The 19,432-nt window shown below is 41.0% G+C and overlaps 1 protein-coding gene across 4 annotated transcripts in view; it reads right to left on the reverse strand.

Annotated features, from left to right (window-relative positions):
* Nucleotides 1-1,367: 1,367 nt before the first annotated feature.
* The window catches only part of map4k5 (mitogen-activated protein kinase kinase kinase kinase 5), a 31,535-nt gene continuing 13,470 nt past the window's right edge, over nucleotides 1,368-19,432 (reverse strand). Inside the window, exons 8-35 of one of the 4 annotated variants that reach the window (XM_042436873.1) lie at nucleotides 19,162-19,204; nucleotides 18,981-19,053; nucleotides 18,391-18,522; nucleotides 18,142-18,204; nucleotides 17,952-18,033; nucleotides 17,360-17,476; nucleotides 16,517-16,595; nucleotides 15,676-15,747; nucleotides 14,546-14,604; nucleotides 14,321-14,388; nucleotides 12,959-13,003; nucleotides 12,827-12,869; nucleotides 12,522-12,732; nucleotides 12,168-12,253; nucleotides 11,701-11,742; nucleotides 11,356-11,440; nucleotides 11,179-11,258; nucleotides 10,382-10,442; nucleotides 9,798-9,800; nucleotides 9,411-9,525; nucleotides 9,044-9,102; nucleotides 8,683-8,786; nucleotides 8,213-8,390; nucleotides 7,705-7,773; nucleotides 7,379-7,471; nucleotides 7,021-7,091; nucleotides 4,137-4,192; nucleotides 1,368-1,734 (exon numbers count right to left, since the gene is read on the reverse strand). In XM_042436873.1, coding sequence (XP_042292807.1) covers nucleotides 1,647-1,734; nucleotides 4,137-4,192; nucleotides 7,021-7,091; nucleotides 7,379-7,471; nucleotides 7,705-7,773; nucleotides 8,213-8,390; nucleotides 8,683-8,786; nucleotides 9,044-9,102; nucleotides 9,411-9,525; nucleotides 9,798-9,800; nucleotides 10,382-10,442; nucleotides 11,179-11,258; nucleotides 11,356-11,440; nucleotides 11,701-11,742; nucleotides 12,168-12,253; nucleotides 12,522-12,732; nucleotides 12,827-12,869; nucleotides 12,959-13,003; nucleotides 14,321-14,388; nucleotides 14,546-14,604; nucleotides 15,676-15,747; nucleotides 16,517-16,595; nucleotides 17,360-17,476; nucleotides 17,952-18,033; nucleotides 18,142-18,204; nucleotides 18,391-18,522; nucleotides 18,981-19,053; nucleotides 19,162-19,204 — 2,277 coding nt within the window. In that variant the 3' untranslated portion in view covers nucleotides 1,368-1,646. The remainder of the gene's footprint in view (nucleotides 1,735-4,136; nucleotides 4,193-7,020; nucleotides 7,092-7,378; nucleotides 7,472-7,704; nucleotides 7,774-8,212; nucleotides 8,391-8,682; nucleotides 8,787-9,043; nucleotides 9,103-9,410; nucleotides 9,526-9,797; nucleotides 9,801-10,381; nucleotides 10,443-11,178; nucleotides 11,259-11,355; nucleotides 11,441-11,700; nucleotides 11,743-12,167; nucleotides 12,254-12,521; nucleotides 12,733-12,826; nucleotides 12,870-12,958; nucleotides 13,004-14,320; nucleotides 14,389-14,545; nucleotides 14,605-15,675; nucleotides 15,748-16,516; nucleotides 16,596-17,359; nucleotides 17,477-17,951; nucleotides 18,034-18,141; nucleotides 18,205-18,390; nucleotides 18,523-18,980; nucleotides 19,054-19,161; nucleotides 19,205-19,432) is intronic. The other 3 variants (XM_042436874.1, XM_042436875.1, XM_042436876.1) reach the window with 3 other exon arrangements.

Here is a 19,432-nt window from a genome sequence, read left to right on the forward strand (position 1 = left end):
CTCTCTCACCGACCGACTTGACACATTTTCTCTTCTCCAAGCTTGTCCCCATAGGAACAGACTCCACCTCCAGGACCAGAGGAGAACAGGAGTCCTGTGGGGGTTTCTTTGCAGACTTGTAAGATTTACACACCTGACAGACGGAGCATCAGAGATGTATTTATCAGTACAGAGGCAGGTAAACATCAGAGTAAACACCCACACTTTCCTTAAATTACCTGAATCCTCTCACATCTGGAATCAGTTTAAGTCAGCAGCACCAGACTGAATCTTACAGTCATTTTCAAGTTTCTGGTGCTCATCAATACACTCACAACCTTAAACCCACATCTGTCTGACATCATCCAGCATGTGTGAGCTGCAAACGGGAAAATGTAACCCTGACGTGCTGTCCTGTCGCACTGAGACCAATTAGTGACAGGAATGGTAGACTGAACGGGGGAAAATAATGGAAACTAATACTCACTCGTCTCTCTCTGTTCCTCCCAGCAGAGACTCATCATCAGCGACGAGCGACATTGAGTGCATCATCAAGCCAATCTCACAACAACAACAACAACACAAAAAAATAAAAGCTGAATCCATTTATCATGTTAACAACAGCTTTTTTTTTTATTACAAAAACAGCATACATTAAACATTTTGCGAAGGGAATGCAAAGATGTTAACAAAACCTAGCATTGTCCCTCATTTTGTCATTTTATTTTAAATTAAAAAAAAAAAAATGTACAAAAGTGCTTACATGGTGCAAATAATAAGAAGTAAAAGGTCTATAAAAGGAGGAGGGTAAAGAAAAAATTTTTTTTTTTACATTATATTCAACTTCTAAAAACGCAGCAGAGCAGGAGAGATGCGACTATATTACATAGCAGTAAAAATAACCCAAAAGCTGCTCAGGATCTGTTCACTAGGTAGTTAATCCGCACACAGCAGGACTGCACTGTCTCTGTCTGTAAATCCAACATACCCTATTACTTAACACGAGGTTAATAAATATTGCTTAAATAACCCACATGGCTCATGGGTTTCTGTTTAAACTGATCTATTAGTCTGACTACAGAGCTCATAAAAAAATCTCCTCTCAAGCCTACAGTATAACGTTTGCCACGGGCGGTGATTATGAGTGACACGTTACGGACGATAACAGAAATCTCCCATGGTTTGCTAATACAATCACAAATTCTTGTGAATTTTAATGGCACTTTAAAAAAAAAAAAAAAAAATCAATAATACCTCTAGATAACGCGTTTGTAACTCAGTACACAGTACAGAAAAGTGAGAAAAATGCTAAGTAACAATGCTCGTTTGAGATTTTTTTCCACCTTCTGTTCACAACGGTTTCCTCGTCGCTTGTGACGATCGGGGGGGGGGGGGGGGGGGGGGGGGGGGCTGCGGTGAACGTGTTGCTGGTTATAAGGCTACTCATGAATCCGTACTGGAGAGGCTCCTCTCTCACTGACCTGTGGATCCAGTCAGCAGTAACAAAAGCTCCCAATAACTTTATTAATTCCAGACATTTCCTATGACACAGAACCTCGGGTGGAAAGTCTGGAATTTTCTCCCAAAAAAAAAAAAAAAAAAAAAAAAAAAATATCGATGCATCTCGTCTGCTTCTCTCTGGGAGCCTTCGGGTCTCTGGCGGAGGATCAGTAACTGTTCTCGTGACCTGCTAAAATGTAGAGGTTGCTCAGGGCCGTGGGGTTGTCTGTTGGTCGGCTCTCCAAGACCACCACCCTGCCAGAGAAACACAGAAGAGAAACACTGAATGAAGGAGGTTACGATACCTGGTGGAAGGTCACAGCTGCACATTCAGGAGACTTAGAAGGAGACGTTCAGGTCTATATTTATATTCTGGAATATCTTTATCATTATTTACAGTTCAAAAAACTCCTTATTTATCTTATACTGGCTCTTAATGCAGCTCCTCAGTTCAGCCTCTGTCTGAAACAGGCTGTTTTAGCTCCTGTCTCTTTACGGCCTCCCTCCCAGTGAGCCCACTCTGTCCCGACTGGTCTGATTTTGCTTTTTTCTCTCGTTCTTTATTTGAAATATAAAAAATAAATCTCAAAATATATCAGTTTGAGTCAGAATCCGACTTGAAATATGTGAGCGGACAATATGAACAACACATGGAACAACCTAAGCCATAAATAACAAATGATTACATGGATATTTAAGGAATATTTTGACATTTTGGGGATTACACTCGTACGTTTTCAGTTTCCAGTCTTCATGCTAAGCTAATCGCCTGCTGGCTCTAGCTTCATATATAACAGCCAGACGTGAGAGTCGTATCAAACTTCTCATCCAACTCTCAGCAAGAGAGCAAATAAGTAGATTTCCCAAAACACTGAACTGTTCCTGTAACATTGACCATTTTTCAAAACCATACTACTGTGTTTAGATACTTTTTTTTCCTTCCAGGCAGCTGCTGGTTTCAGTCCATTTCAGTGTGGTTTGAAAAATCAAACATTTTGACAGCTTTATTTTTAGTCAAAGTTATGTAATTATAACTTTGTAAATGGACGGAAACTAGTGGCAGCTTATATAGTAGAATCTAATCTAAAAACATACAGTATAGTGTGCTTTGAAAAACGTTTTGTAGTTTGAACTTTTAAAGATTTGACAGATAATAGAATAAACATCTCTACAAGAACGACAGAAAACTTTAAAAATAATATACAAGGATCACTATTAACTTCAGTTACCAGCAGCTTTCTGTGCAGCTCACTGAGGGAAGAAAATCTGCCAATTCACAGCTCAAAGCATCATGTTCATGGTATCAGCACAATGACACAGTCGTACACGTTAAACGGCGGATTAAACGAGTCGGATGACGGATCGGGACGGCGGTAGGTGCATCTTTAGATGGCATCCGTCTCTTGGCGGTGACAGGTGAGCAGGGACGCTGCGGCCCACACTGTCCGTTCCATCAGATGAAATTACAGAGGCAAGGAGAGACACTCAAACCAGGCTGGCAGTGCCCGGCCGGCGGTGAATAAAACATGGAGGGCTGGGCAGAGAGAGAGAGAGGACTCGCTCCGGTGCCACAGGCGGAGCAGCTCCATCAGGAGTCATCACTGACTGAGATCGTCCTGCACTGCATGATCTCTGTGTGTGTGTGTGTGTGTGTGTGTGTGTGTGTGTGTGTGTGTGTGTGAGGTACGACGCAAAATCACATCGTGCTGTGTGCAGCTGAAACCAACCGTCATCATATCAGCCTGTACAGAGTGAAGCTGCTGCCTTCAATGAAACACCTGCACATTCATATTTTTCAAGATATTGTGAACTGTGACATTATTTCTTTTACAGGTGGCTTTGTTATAGTGCTGAGATGATTAGTTGATTCCTCAATAATACATTAAAACTAAAAAGATTAGTCAATTAATCGACTTATTGAAGTTATTTTTCAAGCAGAAATACCAAACATTCCCTTATTCAAGCTTCTCCTCTGTGATGATTTGTTACTTTTGTTCATCTTGTGTGACAGTAAACCGATTTATTTTGGGTTTCGGACCGTTTGTCACACAAAACAAGAAATTTGATGACATCAACTTGGACTTTAGGGAAATATAATGGGCACTTTTCACCTTTTTCTGACATTTCATAGACAAAATGATATATTGATTAATCTAATAACTGCCAGTTGCAGCCCTACAATATTTTACTAGTTATTTCCCACAGGGCCAGTAGGGTTTAGATTCGATAGAGAGTAAAATATGTTGGTTTGAGGTGAGATGAACATAAGAGCGAGAGAGAGAAAAACACGGCTGCAGGTAAAAATATCCGCACAGTGAGAGATGTACCGGAGCCAGCAGAAGATGAGCGCTGAGGGCTCAGGACGCAGCAGGTGAGAAGTTTGTTCGATGGTTTCCAGGTAATAGAAAAACACAAAGACCTGAGGGAGGACGGCCATAATCAAGAGGACCTGGTTTCATGGAGGTCGGGGGCCGTTAAATGATACCAACAGCAGCACTGATTGAAAGACGGATGAACTGTTGAGACGAAGGTGTAGAGACTCATTTTGTTAGCTGTTTTTTTTTTAACTCCTTTGAGATTCTTGTGGTACGTGTTTGTTCCGTTTGATCACTCGTGTGTACTGATGAAGCTAAAGATGGAAATATATCTGCACCAACCTGTCAGATCCAAGGAGGCGGAAGACTCTGCTTGGATCAGAAATCTCCTGGGTCACCTGTGAATGAAAAAAAAAGAAACAACTGGTTATTTGTATGTGTGAAGTACCGGTGGTGCAGAGACCAGATGAGGCGTTGAAAAGCAAGAAAGAATATATAAACAGAATTAAAGTCATTTTCACCAGAGGACTTTACAACACACACGGGTATAAGTTTTCAGCATGAGTGGCTCCTGTGTTGGGGAGTTTTTACACCTATAAATCGTTAAGCTCAGGTCCAAATCAATAGATGAGTTGGTGCGTTGGTTCAGTTTCTTTTCACACAGAGAAAAATCCAAGTGAACCAAAATGCATCACTACAAGTCGTGTGAGAATTTTATGTGCGAGAGTGAGAGAGAGAGAGAGAGAGAGAGAGAGAGATCAGTGGCGGTCGAGCGATTTTTGATTGATTTGATTTTTCCCAGTGGTTACGTTGTGAAGCACAAATAAACGTCAAACACACAACAGATGATTTACTGTGGAAACAGATGCTCTTAGTTTCATTTTCCTCGTCTGCATTTCTCCTTTTCATTCATTCATTACATCCAACTAACACAGCAGTAAATACAAAGAACAACAGGATGAAATCTGTGTTGTTGGTGTTTCAGATCTGATGCCTGCAGCGCACCGCAAGAGCATCAATCAACACGATTCAAACGAGGAACGCCAATTATCGCTTTCAGTGTTTGGGCCTTAACGCTCATTATCGTTATAAAGTCTTTAGTGAAACCAACACGCTCATTTTCCTAAACAGAAACTGTTGATGTATTTTTTTGTGGGCCAAATAATCTACATTGTTCTGTTTACATATGTTTACTCTTTATGTTTTTAAGTTAATTTCATTGTTATCTATTTCTGTTAACTTCTGAGAAGCTCAAGGATTATTGTTCTTTGGTGATTTGTAATATTGTTTAAGTTTAGTTTCTGGTAGTGACGCAGCATTAAGACACATAAACACCAGATGTTTGTAGCCGTTAATAATAAAATAACTGTTGAATCTTTTCACATCTTTTCATGTCATGTCTTTATTTTTTGCACCAAATTATGGAGAGTAGTATCAATAAGAGTATCGATAAGTATCAGTATCGATATCGGTATCAATAAAATCCTAAGGATACCCATCCCTACTGCAAATAAACCGCTCCAGGGTTTTGTTGGGGCCGTACCGAGACCAAATCCTCTAAAGGGTCGTACCTGAGTACGATTGCTGTGTTCAGACCTGCTCAAACAAATCCCACCACGAGGGAAAATATGGCAGAGTCCAACTAACTGGACTCAAAAAGATTTAAAAATGCCCATAGTGTCATATGCTACCAAATGTGTCAAATAAAGGGGTGAAATACAATTAGGATTAGGATTGAAGGCCCAATCTGTGTTTTTGGACATAAAAATAAAACTATATTTGCATTTATAATTGAAGAATTTGACTTAATGGTGACAAAAATAACATTTAGTTGTTTTTTTTCCAACATTACTGATATAAACAAACTTTAATTAGCATCAGAGAACATTATTAAGCTAGATTTGATTATTGTTTAGTGTCAGTCTAAGTTAATCAATATGCGAGTCAGCAGATTCCTGTTCTGTTTTGTTTTCTGATGGAGGGGCCACTGTTTACATTTGGATCACGTATTGTGCGTTTAACTCCAAAACGTCTACATGTTTTTAACAGACTGCAGGGAAGTGAGTGATGTCTTTAGGGATTCTGTGTTATTATGTACAATCCTGGAGCTTACCTGTACCAGTCAGAAGATGTATCCTGACTCTTTGCAGTTTAAAAAGACAAGGGCCCCTTCAAAAACACTCCCACGTGTTGACACGTGTCATGAAAACTTGTCGACAGATGCGAGACAGTCGGCGGCTGACACCTGCTAGGTGTAAGTCCTTGGCCTTGGGAGAGATCTGATCTGTTTAAGCCTTAACGAGAACAAGGTCTCGGGTGTTCGGAGAAGCACCCACCGGAGCAAGCTCGGATCAATAGGCCTGCCCCCCCTTTTGAATGCCATCGCTTTTGAAAGGAATCATAACGAGACAAAGGCTGAATTATTTAGTGCTGCTCCCTGTTGTGTGACGGGTTTCGTTTATGATTGAGCATGAATTTTGCATGCCCGCTGACATTTCAAAAATCCTTGCTATGGGAGAACTGTCAAGCTGGGCTGGGCACAGACGCGGCAAACAGACCTTCTGTTTCATCCGAGTGCTGCGGGACCAGGTCTGACACAGTGAGCTTTCAAAAGGGTGGCCCCTATCACCATATCACTTTTCATAAAAACAGAATGCTTCACCTCCCTGTGATCTCTTGAACTTTTATTGTGCCGCTGAGCGCAACTCGTGATCAGGTTAACATGGAATCCCTCCGTGAATGGCGGACAAATTCATTACCTCGGGGCCGACACAAAGACATTTTGTCTGGCTCCACCTGAGGTCTAATCTCCTGGGATCACCTACAGCATGTAGCTACGCATGTAAACAGCCAGTACTCAGGGTCATTGTTGACAACAACCAGAGGTGTTTGTTCATGTGTAGAACAACAAGTTGTATTCAGGAAGGCGTCAGAAACTGCATATAGTTTCCACTCTGTAGTCACTGCAGATACATGAAATTAGATGCTGATATTTTGCCATCAATATTGATTTCATTGATATTTCAGATTTTTTAAGTATCAAAAAGGCTTAAAAATGTTTATGAGAGCTTCAAGTGTCATTTTTAAAAGCCTCAAATCGAAGATAATGTACTTTACTGCAATATGGCATCAAAATGTTTGGAATTTGTATTTAAATCTAACTACTGGAACCAGTATCAGCAGATAAAGAGTTCACCCAGCTGTAGAAGGTTATGGGACATTTTACCTCATTAGACTTAAAGCTCTTTCCCTGCATGCCGTGTTTCCAGAAGGCGAGGACGCTGTCCTGAAGGCACACTGTCACAAAAGAGAGGTAAGGAAATCAAACATCAGTCAAATGTGATTAAAATGAACAAACAGTATCTGTAAGAACAATTCAATTCGCTTTCAGTTTGAAAAAAAGGAAAAGGTGTTTTATAAATGGACTTTCGATCTGTCAGATTGTGGGCACTTCTTCATATTTCCTTTTAAGGTGAAGGATTTCAGCTGGTGTGTTGTCAGGACTCATTCGTCTCACCGAGCATTAGATGTATTTTTATGTCTTTATACAGACAGTGAAGTTGAAAACCTTTCTGAAATCTTACCAACAGATCCAATGCAGAAGTCAAAACTGAGCTCAGATGCCAGCTTCTTGTTGGACTTCAGTCTGCCCTGGAGATTAACAATCTTCAAATTTTCTGGAGAGAAAAAAATGATAAAAGGCTCTTTCTTAGGATGCTGTTTTCAGAAAGTAGTTACATCTTGATTTCACAAAAATCAGTTGTAGATTTTATTATTCTTCATTCTTTGTAGATTTTTTTATTATTCAATATTAAAATAAGAGTATGCATATGGAAAACAAAAAATAATCATGACAAATATGAGACACAGACACATGATGAAACTACAGTAACTCTGAGGTTCTACTTACGGTCCAAACACACCAACACGGTGTCTCTCTCCAGCTGGGTCACATGGATTGCATCCACCTGCTGATTAGCTGCAGGGAGAAAACGTAACAACCCTGTCTGATAAACACCTCGTGCAACGTACCATTTATTTCATACAAGAACATTCTTTACTTCCTTTAAGGTAAAATCTATTCTTGCACAAACTACAAGAGAGTCAAGACTATGTTGTATTTTATAAGATAAGATAAGATGAAACTTTATTGATCCCCAGTAAGCATTGGACAACATACACAACATATGAATGTCTATACAAATAAAGTACACAAAACAACAAATAAATAGCAGCCACAAGTATAAGACCTGAAATGTAACTGCTTCAAAGTGACAAGTGCAAGATTATATCAGCACAGACCCACATATCAATAGTAATACTAATAATACAATAATACTACTGACTAAAAGATGATTTTTACTGGTTTAGTCAGTCTATCCAACCATCTACATCCGAGTACATCGAGTTTGACTTACTTGTTCCCATCTCTGTGAACCAGGACGAGCAGGAGTTGAGGTTGATGGTCTCAAAGCGGACCACCTGGCCTGGCTCGGTGCCTTGGCTGATGGCCACGCACACCAGAGGATACTCCTGCTCTGGGACCACGAGCATCTCAAACACTTTCAGCGGGCTGGGAAGAGGGAAGTCAAAGTGCTGCCGCAGGAAGAGAGAACCGACGAGAGGGTTAGAGTCAGTGGTGCTCTGACAATAACAGAATTGAAATGTATTCTGTTGCATTAAATCAAGGTGCTGCACAATTTTAGAAGCATTATGGTTGTTAAAAAAAACACCAACAAAGGAACGTGCAAGTTGAGTTTCAGAGCACAAGTGGAAGGAGCATTTTCAGTTTACTTTAGTCATCCTAGTACAGTCTCTCAGTGGGAACATGCAGGCCAACAAAGACAAACTATGGATGAAAAATAAAGTTTGAGGTGGGAAAACTGACCTTGATGAGCATAAACCTCTGCATGGGCTCATACCACTGCAACAGGACAATCCCAGACTGCAGCGCTCCACACAGGTACTTGTGGCCTGTGTACGGGTTTCTCACTATGTAACAGATGAGAGAAGGATGTCAAGGAGACTAGCTAGATAGTAAACAGTTTAGATTGGGAGTATGAAAAAAAAGTCCCAATAATAAAAAATCTGACATTTACACCATTCAAATGAATACATAAGGGTTTACAGAGCAAAAGAGTTGCAGGACATGACTAGTGAGGACATGTTCCTTGTGTATTGACACACTTGAATATGACGGAGGCGTAAATAAATAAAGCAAAGAGGTTGGATGGGAAAGACCGACTCACCAATGCAGCATTTGTGACAGCCCTTTGTGTCGGGGATCTTAGTCGTCAAGGCAAACCTCCTGAGGAGAGAAAACAGCCAAGTTGTTGTGACCACAGTCTTGAAAGAGCCGATGACGTCTAGAATCGGGGAAGTTGTGCAGTAGTTTGTTCTCCTTTTTTTTTTTTCAACCAACACAGTAATTTGTCACGACAGCAGACAGTGAATTACAACAATGAATATGCGGGATGCACAGCATGAGTGTAGCAATTCCATTGAAATTTAGAAAAGCAGAGTTGTGACCTTATCACAAAAGTGACAGGAGTGTAACAAATGGTGTTGCTGTGTTTTTTGGCTTCGGACAAAGGAACCGAGGCTTGCTGATCTCACCTGGGTAAAATTTTGTCTGGGAAGCGGTGAGTCTGGAACTGAGCGGCCAGGCCGGGCTTCTTCAGCTGCTCAAACAGCCCGATGAGATTGTGGGAGTACAGCTGGAAGGTTTTTCCTACAGCAGAACGCAGCACATTCAATCATCAGCTTAATGGGTAAATATAAGAAGAAGCATAGCTGTAATAAAGTCCAAAAAATATGACAGACAAGAGCTGAGTAAATATTTTCTTCACCGTTTTTAGAATATTAACAAAAAAAACAAAAAGATACAGTTGCTGAATTTGCTTAACAAATCCTGGATCCCATGAAGCAGCTTTCACATGTAGAAAGGTTAGATGTGAACAGGGGTAAAAACAGAAGTGTGACGATGGTGTGAAGCATGATTACCTTCTGATGAAGCCAGTTAGTAGAATATCAAATCAAGCCAGGCGAGAGGAGGATGGACAGTGTCCAAGGGAAGAGGAGAAGAGAACAGAGGTTAAGTATACCAAGGGGCAAACTGCTGAAGGTAAAACCGAAAGTAGACCTCACGCTTTGTAATCCCATCCTCAACGGTTAAACCAAGAAAAGGTTTCGGCTCTTAAGACAGCAAAGCGAAGACAGTTTGGTTTCAAATAAAAGATTATTTGAGCTTTCTGAGTACAACCGGCTTGTCTGTTTTAATATATAAAACAAACTATACTTGCTTTTGCAGCTAGTATATTTTGTACCCTACAAAGATCAACGTATGTGAGTATTTCTTCTGCTGAAGAACAGGCCGTTAAGCCACGTGTGATAAATGAGTCACTGTGCCACAAGGACAGAGCTCTTATAGAGGCTTTCTGATGTCAAACAAAAGAAACAGTTATTTGAAGGCTGCAGATATGGAGTGACTGTCTTGCCCTCAGGGGCAGCCAGATAACAGGACAAAGAAGCAGCAGGTTATGGCAGTGGCCAGTGGAGCAGGAGGCTGGGATAAATCCATCACTTACCTGATAAAGACATCAGGTTGTTGTTGATAACGTACAGCCATGTACACTTCCTCGGGAACAGCTAAAAAGGGAATTAAACAAAGAAGGTACCGGTCACCGTATAGCTGGATGTTTGTTCTCAGTGGATCAATATCAATTTGTCAACTGCAGCTGTGAAAAGGACTATGAGTTCCCAGTTTAGGCTGCGTGGTGCTTGTGTTCTTTTTTAAAATAAATACCTAACAATATTACTGATGTTTTTCTCTTCAGTACACCTTACCTTCAATTTTAAGAAATATATTTTCACAGCTTACGGCCAGTTACACTACAGTGCAACGCCACCTCCCTCTCTCTTATGTCATGTCTCAGGTTTTATCTACAAGACTCATGTTTTTGTATCTCTGTTCATCATCTGTGATGTGAAAACATTTCTATACAGTCAAAGAAATAAACATTGTGCGTCCTGGTCATACTTGAGTAATAAAATCCTAACACACTGAGGAGCGTTTCAAAGCGCTGACATCCATAGTGACGATCACACCGGAGCCTCTGCCCTCCGTTTCCGCTTCTCTACTCCATTACAGTCAGTTTTCTAGTTCTGTTTGTATAAGTTTACAGCCTGGTGTGCTGCTATCATGTGTTGCTCTGTGTACAATGACGCTGCTGCAAACAAAACTGCACTGATTCAACTGTCAAAATCATCAACTTTAAGGGGCATTCCTAAAATATAAATCCCACAACTTGTTTAATGAGGATAAACAGGAATCTTAATATTGGTTGTGATCATTATTATTTAGATTGATGTCAGTTGCGGTTACCTGCTCCATCGTGGCTTCATGCAGCTCATTAAGATTCAGCGTATAGATGCCATCCTCCGTCCCAAAGATTAGGTACTGGTCTAGAAGAAGAAAGAAGAAAATGTATTGGCTTTAATAAATATGTTATTTCTGTGTGTGTGTTTGTGTGTATTGCTGTGCTTATGTCTGCCTTTCTACCTTTGGTGTCTGGATGAATCCATGATGTGGCACAGTTGATCTTCAGTGGACAGCCATCAAACACTTTAGAGAAACAGGCTCCCATCTGCAATGAAAAGCGACGCAGCTGAAAACAGACAGCCTCTGGCTCAGCGAAGCGCTAAAATGTCAGCCAGGGTTTAATGAGCTGGAGCTGGAGCTGAGCTGAGCAGAATCAACCACAAAGCAGAAAGCTCTGCGGACCCCAAATATCTATGGCATGTACAGCAGCAGCTCAGACAAGAGTTTAATAACAGTACCCATGAAACCGGGCCAGCAGGGACGAGTGAAGACTGTAGAGATAATGAAAGCAGATGATTCACTCACCAGTACTTTGGGAGTGGGTGGCAGGCCGTTGATAGCTGGTTTCTAAGGAGGAGGAGGAGAAGAAACAAAAAAAAAACATAAGATACCATAGATGAAGAACACACAAACAAAGCAGAGACAATTGTTTTAAATTTAGCTGCATAATTCACCCTCCAGCTACAACAATGAGCCAAACAAACAAACAATACAGGCTGTTTTTTGAGTGCGTGTTCTGTCAAAGTCAATTAAACGTTCGACATGAGTGGAGGCCAGATTTCCCTCTTTAACCGTCAGCGTTTGGATCTGACAGAGGAAAAACATCATATTTGAGGTTTCAGTTTGTTGGGAGATACTCTGCAAATGAAATATAGGCTGCGAGACTACAGACGATATTTTCATTCTAATGACCGATGACACTGAAGATGAGAAGTCTTGATTGAGACACATATTGAAACGTAATATGTTGTGCAATATCTTAAAAAACTCACAGGGAATTCCTTTTTCTCCTTCCGATGCTGCCGGTTGGGTGGCGGCTTGGGACTGTCTCCGTTCATGCTGCCATCTGAATCATCATCTGTTATGAGATAGCAGGCAGATGAAAATTACATTTGTGGCGTAAGGATCAATCATACCGGCCAATGTGAAGAACCTAAAGCCAAGGATCAGTCGCGTTTACATCAGGCTCCCTTACCTTTGCACTGAGATTTAATGAGAGCTTGTAAAAATGAAATAAGTGCTCATTTAGCAACAGATTTGATTTAAGAAGACAGAAACCAATTATAAGTGAGTTCATATTGATTTGTTTTTGCAGGAAGTTGATTTAGAAAAAGTCTGAGACTCACCAGGATCTGAGGTGTGAGACAAAAGGCCAGGGCTGCTGACACTGGCGGAGAGGAAATCTGGAGATGAGTGCTCCACCTTGTTGCCCTGCTCAGGTGTGCTCTGTCTGCGAGCCACCTGGCTTGGTCCATTCTCCGAGTTAGGGAACCTCCGAACTGTCAGAGACCTCTCATCGTTAAGGCCGAGCTCCTCTGACGGGCTGTTTAAGTGTGGCTGAGAGAGGATGGGGGGGTAAATTTACTTAAAGCACTCTGCAGCACATTCGCTTGTAACATGGACACCAACTGTTGTAATTTTTGGTTCTCACCTTCGGGGGCAGAGGAGGAGGAACTCCTGGCTTGAGGGTTGACCTGAAAAGGAGTTGTTTTGTTTTTTTTAGAAAGATGTAAATTCCAGCAATGAAAGTGTCTTTATGATTAAATCAACTGGTGTCACTCACAGCTCTACTTCCTCAAAGGCGTCTTCAAGATGGGCGATGTGTCCCCTGCGGCAAACAAACACAGTAATCAGTGTGGAGAAGAAAAAGACTCATCAGAGCTCAGGAGGGGTGTTGATGGTGCAAATGTTTATGTAAAATCCCTCCTTGGAGATGAAGAGAGAACTCTGAGGGAAAGGGGGGAGGTCCTGAGAGAACACCGTTGGATGGAAACCACAAAAACTACATTTCTAGAGCTGTATTAAAATGTAGTTTTTGTTCTAAAAAAAAGACTTGGTACTTCTAACACACACATCTGTGATCCGCTATCACTTCACTACAATAAGGTCAGCCTGAAAAATACACTAGGACTAAAACAAGGTCTGCAGACAACCTTCAGAACTTTAAATGTCATCTCTTTATTTTAATAATCGATGCAACCATCATCATACATAAAGCTCATTGGATAGAGCCAAAACTACTGAGATTCCTGCGGCATCAGTAGATCACAGCCTTTTAAAACAGCAATGGACATAATTGTATGGCTCCGTCTGTCTATGCAGGGTTATGGCAGCACAAACAAGTAATTTTATTTGAATGCTGACATTTAAGTCGAGTGAAAGTGAGTGAAAGCAAGTGAAAGCCTGCCTGACTCATATATGCATAGCTTGGATCCACAGCTATTATCACATCACACATGGTGAATGGAGGGGTGTCAGGGAGGGTGATTTGTGGACATGTTGGGTGTCTAACCTCACTGCAAAAAAGGGCGGTGACCAAGCGAGGGGTGGAGTGGATGGCGTACAATAACTACAGCACACACAGTGTTAGTGTTACCGTTGGAACAATTCGTCCTCAACGCTTTTGAGAAGGCTCCTTCGAGGGGACAAGACGAGAGATAGGCCGACAGCCAAAAGAAGACAGAGAGAAGTGGAAGGAGAAAAAAAACAAACAGTGAAAGCACACGGACAGGTGAAAAGGAGCTTACAGGCCAGCAAAACAACATTTTAAACTGCAGATGGGGGAAGAGTGAGTTCATGCACAGGCAAAAGTTAGCACCAGTGAGTCAGCAGGTTAATGTGAGAGACAGTGAGGAGCATTTCTACACACTGTGTCAACAATGGATATCAGATCACAAAACATAATGACTGACACACTTTAGTCCTTTCTTCATAAGAAGTCTTACTTTCTTTCTTCTTCACTCCACTATCCATTTATCAAATTTTGAATCTTCTGTTCTTGAAGAAGTAAAAAACCATGCATGTGCCCTATCTCTCTGGGATGCATCTATTTAATAAGCCAGGTAAAGACAGAGAGAGACACACACACACAGAGAGTGAGAGGTAAATAGGAACAGTTCCCATGACAACAGTTTCCATGGATTACCTGGTTGTTATTCCTCCCTCTGCAAAGGGACTCCAGGGGGAAGGGAAGTCATTATCTTTACTCACATCCTGTGGAAAGTCACACATGAGCAAAAATAGAGTTTCTAAAAACCTGCGTTCTTAAATGTGTGGACATCATTTTTTCTATGTGCGCATCAGTGTAACTGATAGAAACAGATAGCAGCACTTGAGCGTCAGTATTGATTAAACTGAACATTATTATCACCATTTCAGAATGAGCTTCAGTTTCCTTCCGGAGTGGTGGTTCGAACTGGAGCTTGTCGACTGTGAATGACAAAAATTGTGTTCAGTTATAGTTTTTTTTTTTTTTCTTTTCTTGCACACACCTTTGGCACTAGAGGGCATCAGCGCCCAAGACATCAAGGCACACAAAGCCGTGGGAGTAGTAGTACCCTTGTGTATTAGTACTAGGAGCCTTGGAAAACACTTCTCCGGTCCGTTCTTAAAATAAAATCACATGTAAGTACTAACCAAAAGCAGATCAACTGCTTCCAGACCTGCCAGCACACCACACAGATCCTTCACTGATTTATTATACTCCTACATGAATGTTTGATCTGGAGCCTGAAGACGAGTCAGTTACCAAAGACAAACGCAGATTATACTTGACACTAACCAGATCTGTTCCCTTTGGGGGAAATATTGGTGAGAGAGAAAGAATTACAAATAAATCAGGGAACAGTTTAGGTTAAGGTCACATTCTGCCAAACAGTTGATCCACTAGAGGAGGCTGGTTTAGTGTCCAGTATAAACACGGTGTGATCCAGTCGTAATTATGAAGGCGAAAGAAATCAACTGACCTGCCAATAAATACTCCCACATAATCAGCTTCTCATTAACAAAGAAACTTTGTATTCGAGAATTCAGACCGTGGATTTTTTTTTTTTCCCCAGTGTGTTTTTCTGTTTGAGGTATGCTGATAATGTGGAGGTGCTGCAGTATTTAAGGTACAGATAACAATGAGGAGGTGAACCACAACCAGACTTATGAAACCAACATAGAGCGTTTTTGTTTGAGAAAGTGAAGTCGAGGAGTCAGGTATGAGACAAACATAACTTCCTGGTTAGGATCTGATTAGTCATCTACAATGTAATTTTATTTCAGTCTGTCCAACAATAACCCAGATGTCACAATGTCAAAAATATTCATTCTTACTCAACCTAAAGCCAAAACACGTGGCCACTCCATGCAGAGGAACTCACCTTATTAGTGCCACTTAGTTCTCAAACACAATGTTCTGTTACATGCTCCGACATTATCCTGTTTCTCAGAAGTCTTGGGGAGTGAGCTTGGGAGTTATACAAACACACACTGTCTCACTACACTGTCACTAACCTGCATCCCCCCTGTGTCCCTCAGTGAAGCTAGGACTTGAGCATGGCCTTCCTTGGTCTGTCCCATTGTTTGCTTCATGTAGGAGGGAAAGTCAGATGTAATTGTGAGAAATATGGATAAAAACCAAAACAGGAAGTTGCATCTAGTACAAACGATCACAGTACAAACAAGCACAAAACACAATGAAGCACAGTATGTAACGCTACAAATAAATATGACAAACATCCCACAGAAGACACATTCTCACCACTGATTACTACATCTAAGCCAGAAATGATGAAATGGGAAACAGTCAAAGCCTTCAGGCACAACACAGCGTTCTCACACAGCTTCTTATCTACGACAACTGAAGACAACACAAACACACAACAACTTCCCTGAAGGGTTGAAAAATTAACATAAATTTATCTATCAAGTTGGATCCTCTGTCAAATTCAACACCAACAACTGTTGACTGACAACCAAATTCCTCAAGAATCCCCGGCACCGTTAACGACCCTTCAGACAAGCTATTTCACATTATTTATTGAGTGAAAGATGCAGAACAGACACTCTCTACATAAAAATATCAAAAAAGCATCACAGACTTTACTACATCCACTTTCTCTTCTGTGAATCCCCAGGCTATTTTTATACACACTACCACATGCTGTGGTCTGGAAAAGTGCCAGCCAGCACTGCAGGATTAGTGGGATGACCCTCAGACAAGCCGCCAGACCTCTATCGACCTAAACAGCCAGGCTAACTGACACACCGACCAATGACAGGACTCATGGCGGGGGGGGGGGGCGGCCTTGGTGATGGCTTTGAGCTTTTAGAAAGTGGCTTTTTGTTCACTTACAGTTTATCTCTGAGCGCGTCCTCTCAGCTCTGGCTTGTTTGTTAGTGGAGCGAATGGTGTGTCTGACTGCAGAGAGGGGCTGAAGCAAAGAGAAAGAGAAAGATTTAGAGATGAGGAAACAAATCTGCATAGTGGGAGCAACACTTGAGCTCAGAGTAGGGTAAAGTTTATTGCATGACTCTGAGTTATTTGACACAATTATGACATTTATCTTTTTAAGTTATCTGCATAAACACATTTTGAAACTGAAAGCTACTTTTTGCACAGCATTTATGAATGCATCATTACATTATTATGCATCCCAGAGGCTGTTTGTTTGCAACTAGCTCCATTGCTCGCAGTCAATAGCCTTCAGGGTTTTTTCATTCATCGTGGCCAAGACAGTGCTACTGCTGTCAGGGGGATAAAGGCACAATGGTCTTTTAAAAAGGCACTGGTACCACCTCTTTGGCTGCCACATAAATGTGATGTTGATTCCAGTTGGAATAATAATGTCGATGGAGAGAATCAAGAGGAGGGGGATGGGAAGGTTCAGGGGAACATGAAAACACACTTTTAGCGAAGCTCACCTTTTGTCTTTGATTGCCAAGTTGCTGAAAAAACATGCTGTGCTAATATTTATATTCATCGCTGATAGAGAACATGTCAGAGTTTGCATGAAAGTCTGTTTTACTAAAAGATTTGATAGCATCAAATTTGATAAGGCTAATAGCTACTCTTGCAATAAACAAGAAAGGGGCACTTATTTCATATTTCCAGGTATATAATTCAAAATATTTGTCAGTGTATTTATATCTTTGATTACTGCTGAATAGACTTTCCACGTGTCTTCCGTTTCCATACCTCAAGATCATCATCATCCACCTCACTGTAATGCTGGTGGTTGTCTGGGTTGTTCATCTTGTCTAGTAGGTCGACAGCCAGCCTCCTTGTCAAACCCGTCTGTGCCACAAACACGTGCTGCGAGAAACAACACTGGGTCACAAGTTGTCATAAATTGGAGGATAATTTTACAAATTAAACTGTCTATTTTAATCATGATGTTCTTCAACCATTAATAGACCTTTCCTCAGACAGAGACATGCACTGTGTGAATAATAGAAAGCATCTTTTAAGATCGACTGACGCCTGCAAATAACACCTAAAAAGGTGTGAACTGACTAGCTTCCTCTTTGCTTAGCAGCAGCACTTTTACTTCGTTAACTTGAAAGTAAACTTGAATCTAAAATGTAATCCTGGTCTTCAGGATTAACTAATGGTAATGGTATAGAAAGCTAACAATGTAATAAAACAAGATTTTTGAGACTTGAGACTGCTAACATACACATTTTCTACTGTGAATAGCTGCAAAACATTTCTTTCTATCAAATATTTAAATCTCCCCAGGATAAGGAAATGTCTACCACATGTCTGAGACAAATATAAGCTTCATTACTGATAGAAGTTTCTCTGCAGTGGGCCTCTTCTTTGGGTTCTTTGTCAGAGACACTTTGACAAAGTTGTGGAAGGCAGCGGACCTGGGCAGCAAGATAAATTTGAGTTAACACAATTATCCTCTGAGACCAAAGTATAAAGTATCAAACAGTAATCCCACAATAGCACACTGAATACCAAGCACCACTTACCATTTGTTTTTGTCTTTTAGCTTGGGAGGCTGGAAGCTACTCTTCGACATCAAAAACAAGGCCCTAAGAATAAAAAAAGAATTACACTCATGAATTGAAAGTGTGGAAGAGGAAAATGTACTTGAATTCGTCACCGTATTTTGAATGAAACAGGATGGCTACTCGAGTAATCAAAAGATGTGATGAAACATTAGAGGAACACAAAAGCAGGAAGCATCCTAAGAGTCCTCTGAGGAACCATTTTTTTACCTCATCGGGTGTAGGTCAAACATTGGGGGCTGTAGCTCAGCCAGCTCTATGGACGTGATGCCAACAGCCCAGATATCACACAGCTGGTTGTAGCCACCGTTCTTCTCCACCGCTGCTACTTCTGGAGCCATCCTACACACACACACACACACACACACACACATCAAAAATTCAGTGAATACTCCACAAAAATAAAGACGAAAGGCTGGTTATGGAGGACTCACCGCAGTAAAAAACTAAATTAATACTAACTAAGATACTCTGTTGATCCCCCTGGGGAAAACATTTTATTTTTACCCATTTGAAAGTGTATTACGACGTCAGAGTCAGTGACAGTACAGAGACCAGAGCACTTTAGTTGCTGTGGGAATTTGAAGTTGTATCTTTCAGTTGAAGCATCTCTCTAACAACTTGTGCACCTTGTCACCACAAAGTAGATTCTGTCAGACAGTCTACTGAAAAAAAAAAGTTCTAGTATTTGATTGAAAGTGCTTCTTTGAACTCCAGGGAAAAAAGATATGGGTTCTGAACCTATTCAGGAAAGCCTATCAAAGGGCCGATGTCTCATTTGATGGCGACGACATACTCACCAATAAGGTGTTCCAATGAAGGACTTTCTTTTGGCAATGGTGGCTGTTATTTTGGCTGCAACTCCAAAGTCAGCTGTAACAAGGATAGACAGGGCTTTTCAGATTATGCAATCCACAAACACCTGAAAGCTGCAGAACAGTTCCAAGTCCTTGAGAATTAAGACGCTAAAGGGCAACTTACCTAACTTCACATCTCCGTTATCTGTTAGAAGTATGTTGGCTCCCTGTTAAAAGAGATCCCGTAAACATTTATTTTATTCAGAGAAATAGCAAAGTTTGAAGTTGGAACAAAGTTTGAGATATTGAGCTGACTTGTTGTTATACTGATTCATCACTCCGTGTTAAACTTGATCAGAAACATCTGTTCTGGTTAAAGCATTAACTGCACAGGTCTGTTACTGATCTGACTTCCAGTAAAATCCCACCAGTATCACAGCTTTTTGACAGTTCCA

Source organism: Thunnus maccoyii, chromosome 16 (assembly GCF_910596095.1).
Source record: "Thunnus maccoyii chromosome 16, fThuMac1.1, whole genome shotgun sequence".
NCBI classification, from domain to species: domain Eukaryota; kingdom Metazoa; phylum Chordata; class Actinopteri; order Scombriformes; family Scombridae; genus Thunnus; species Thunnus maccoyii.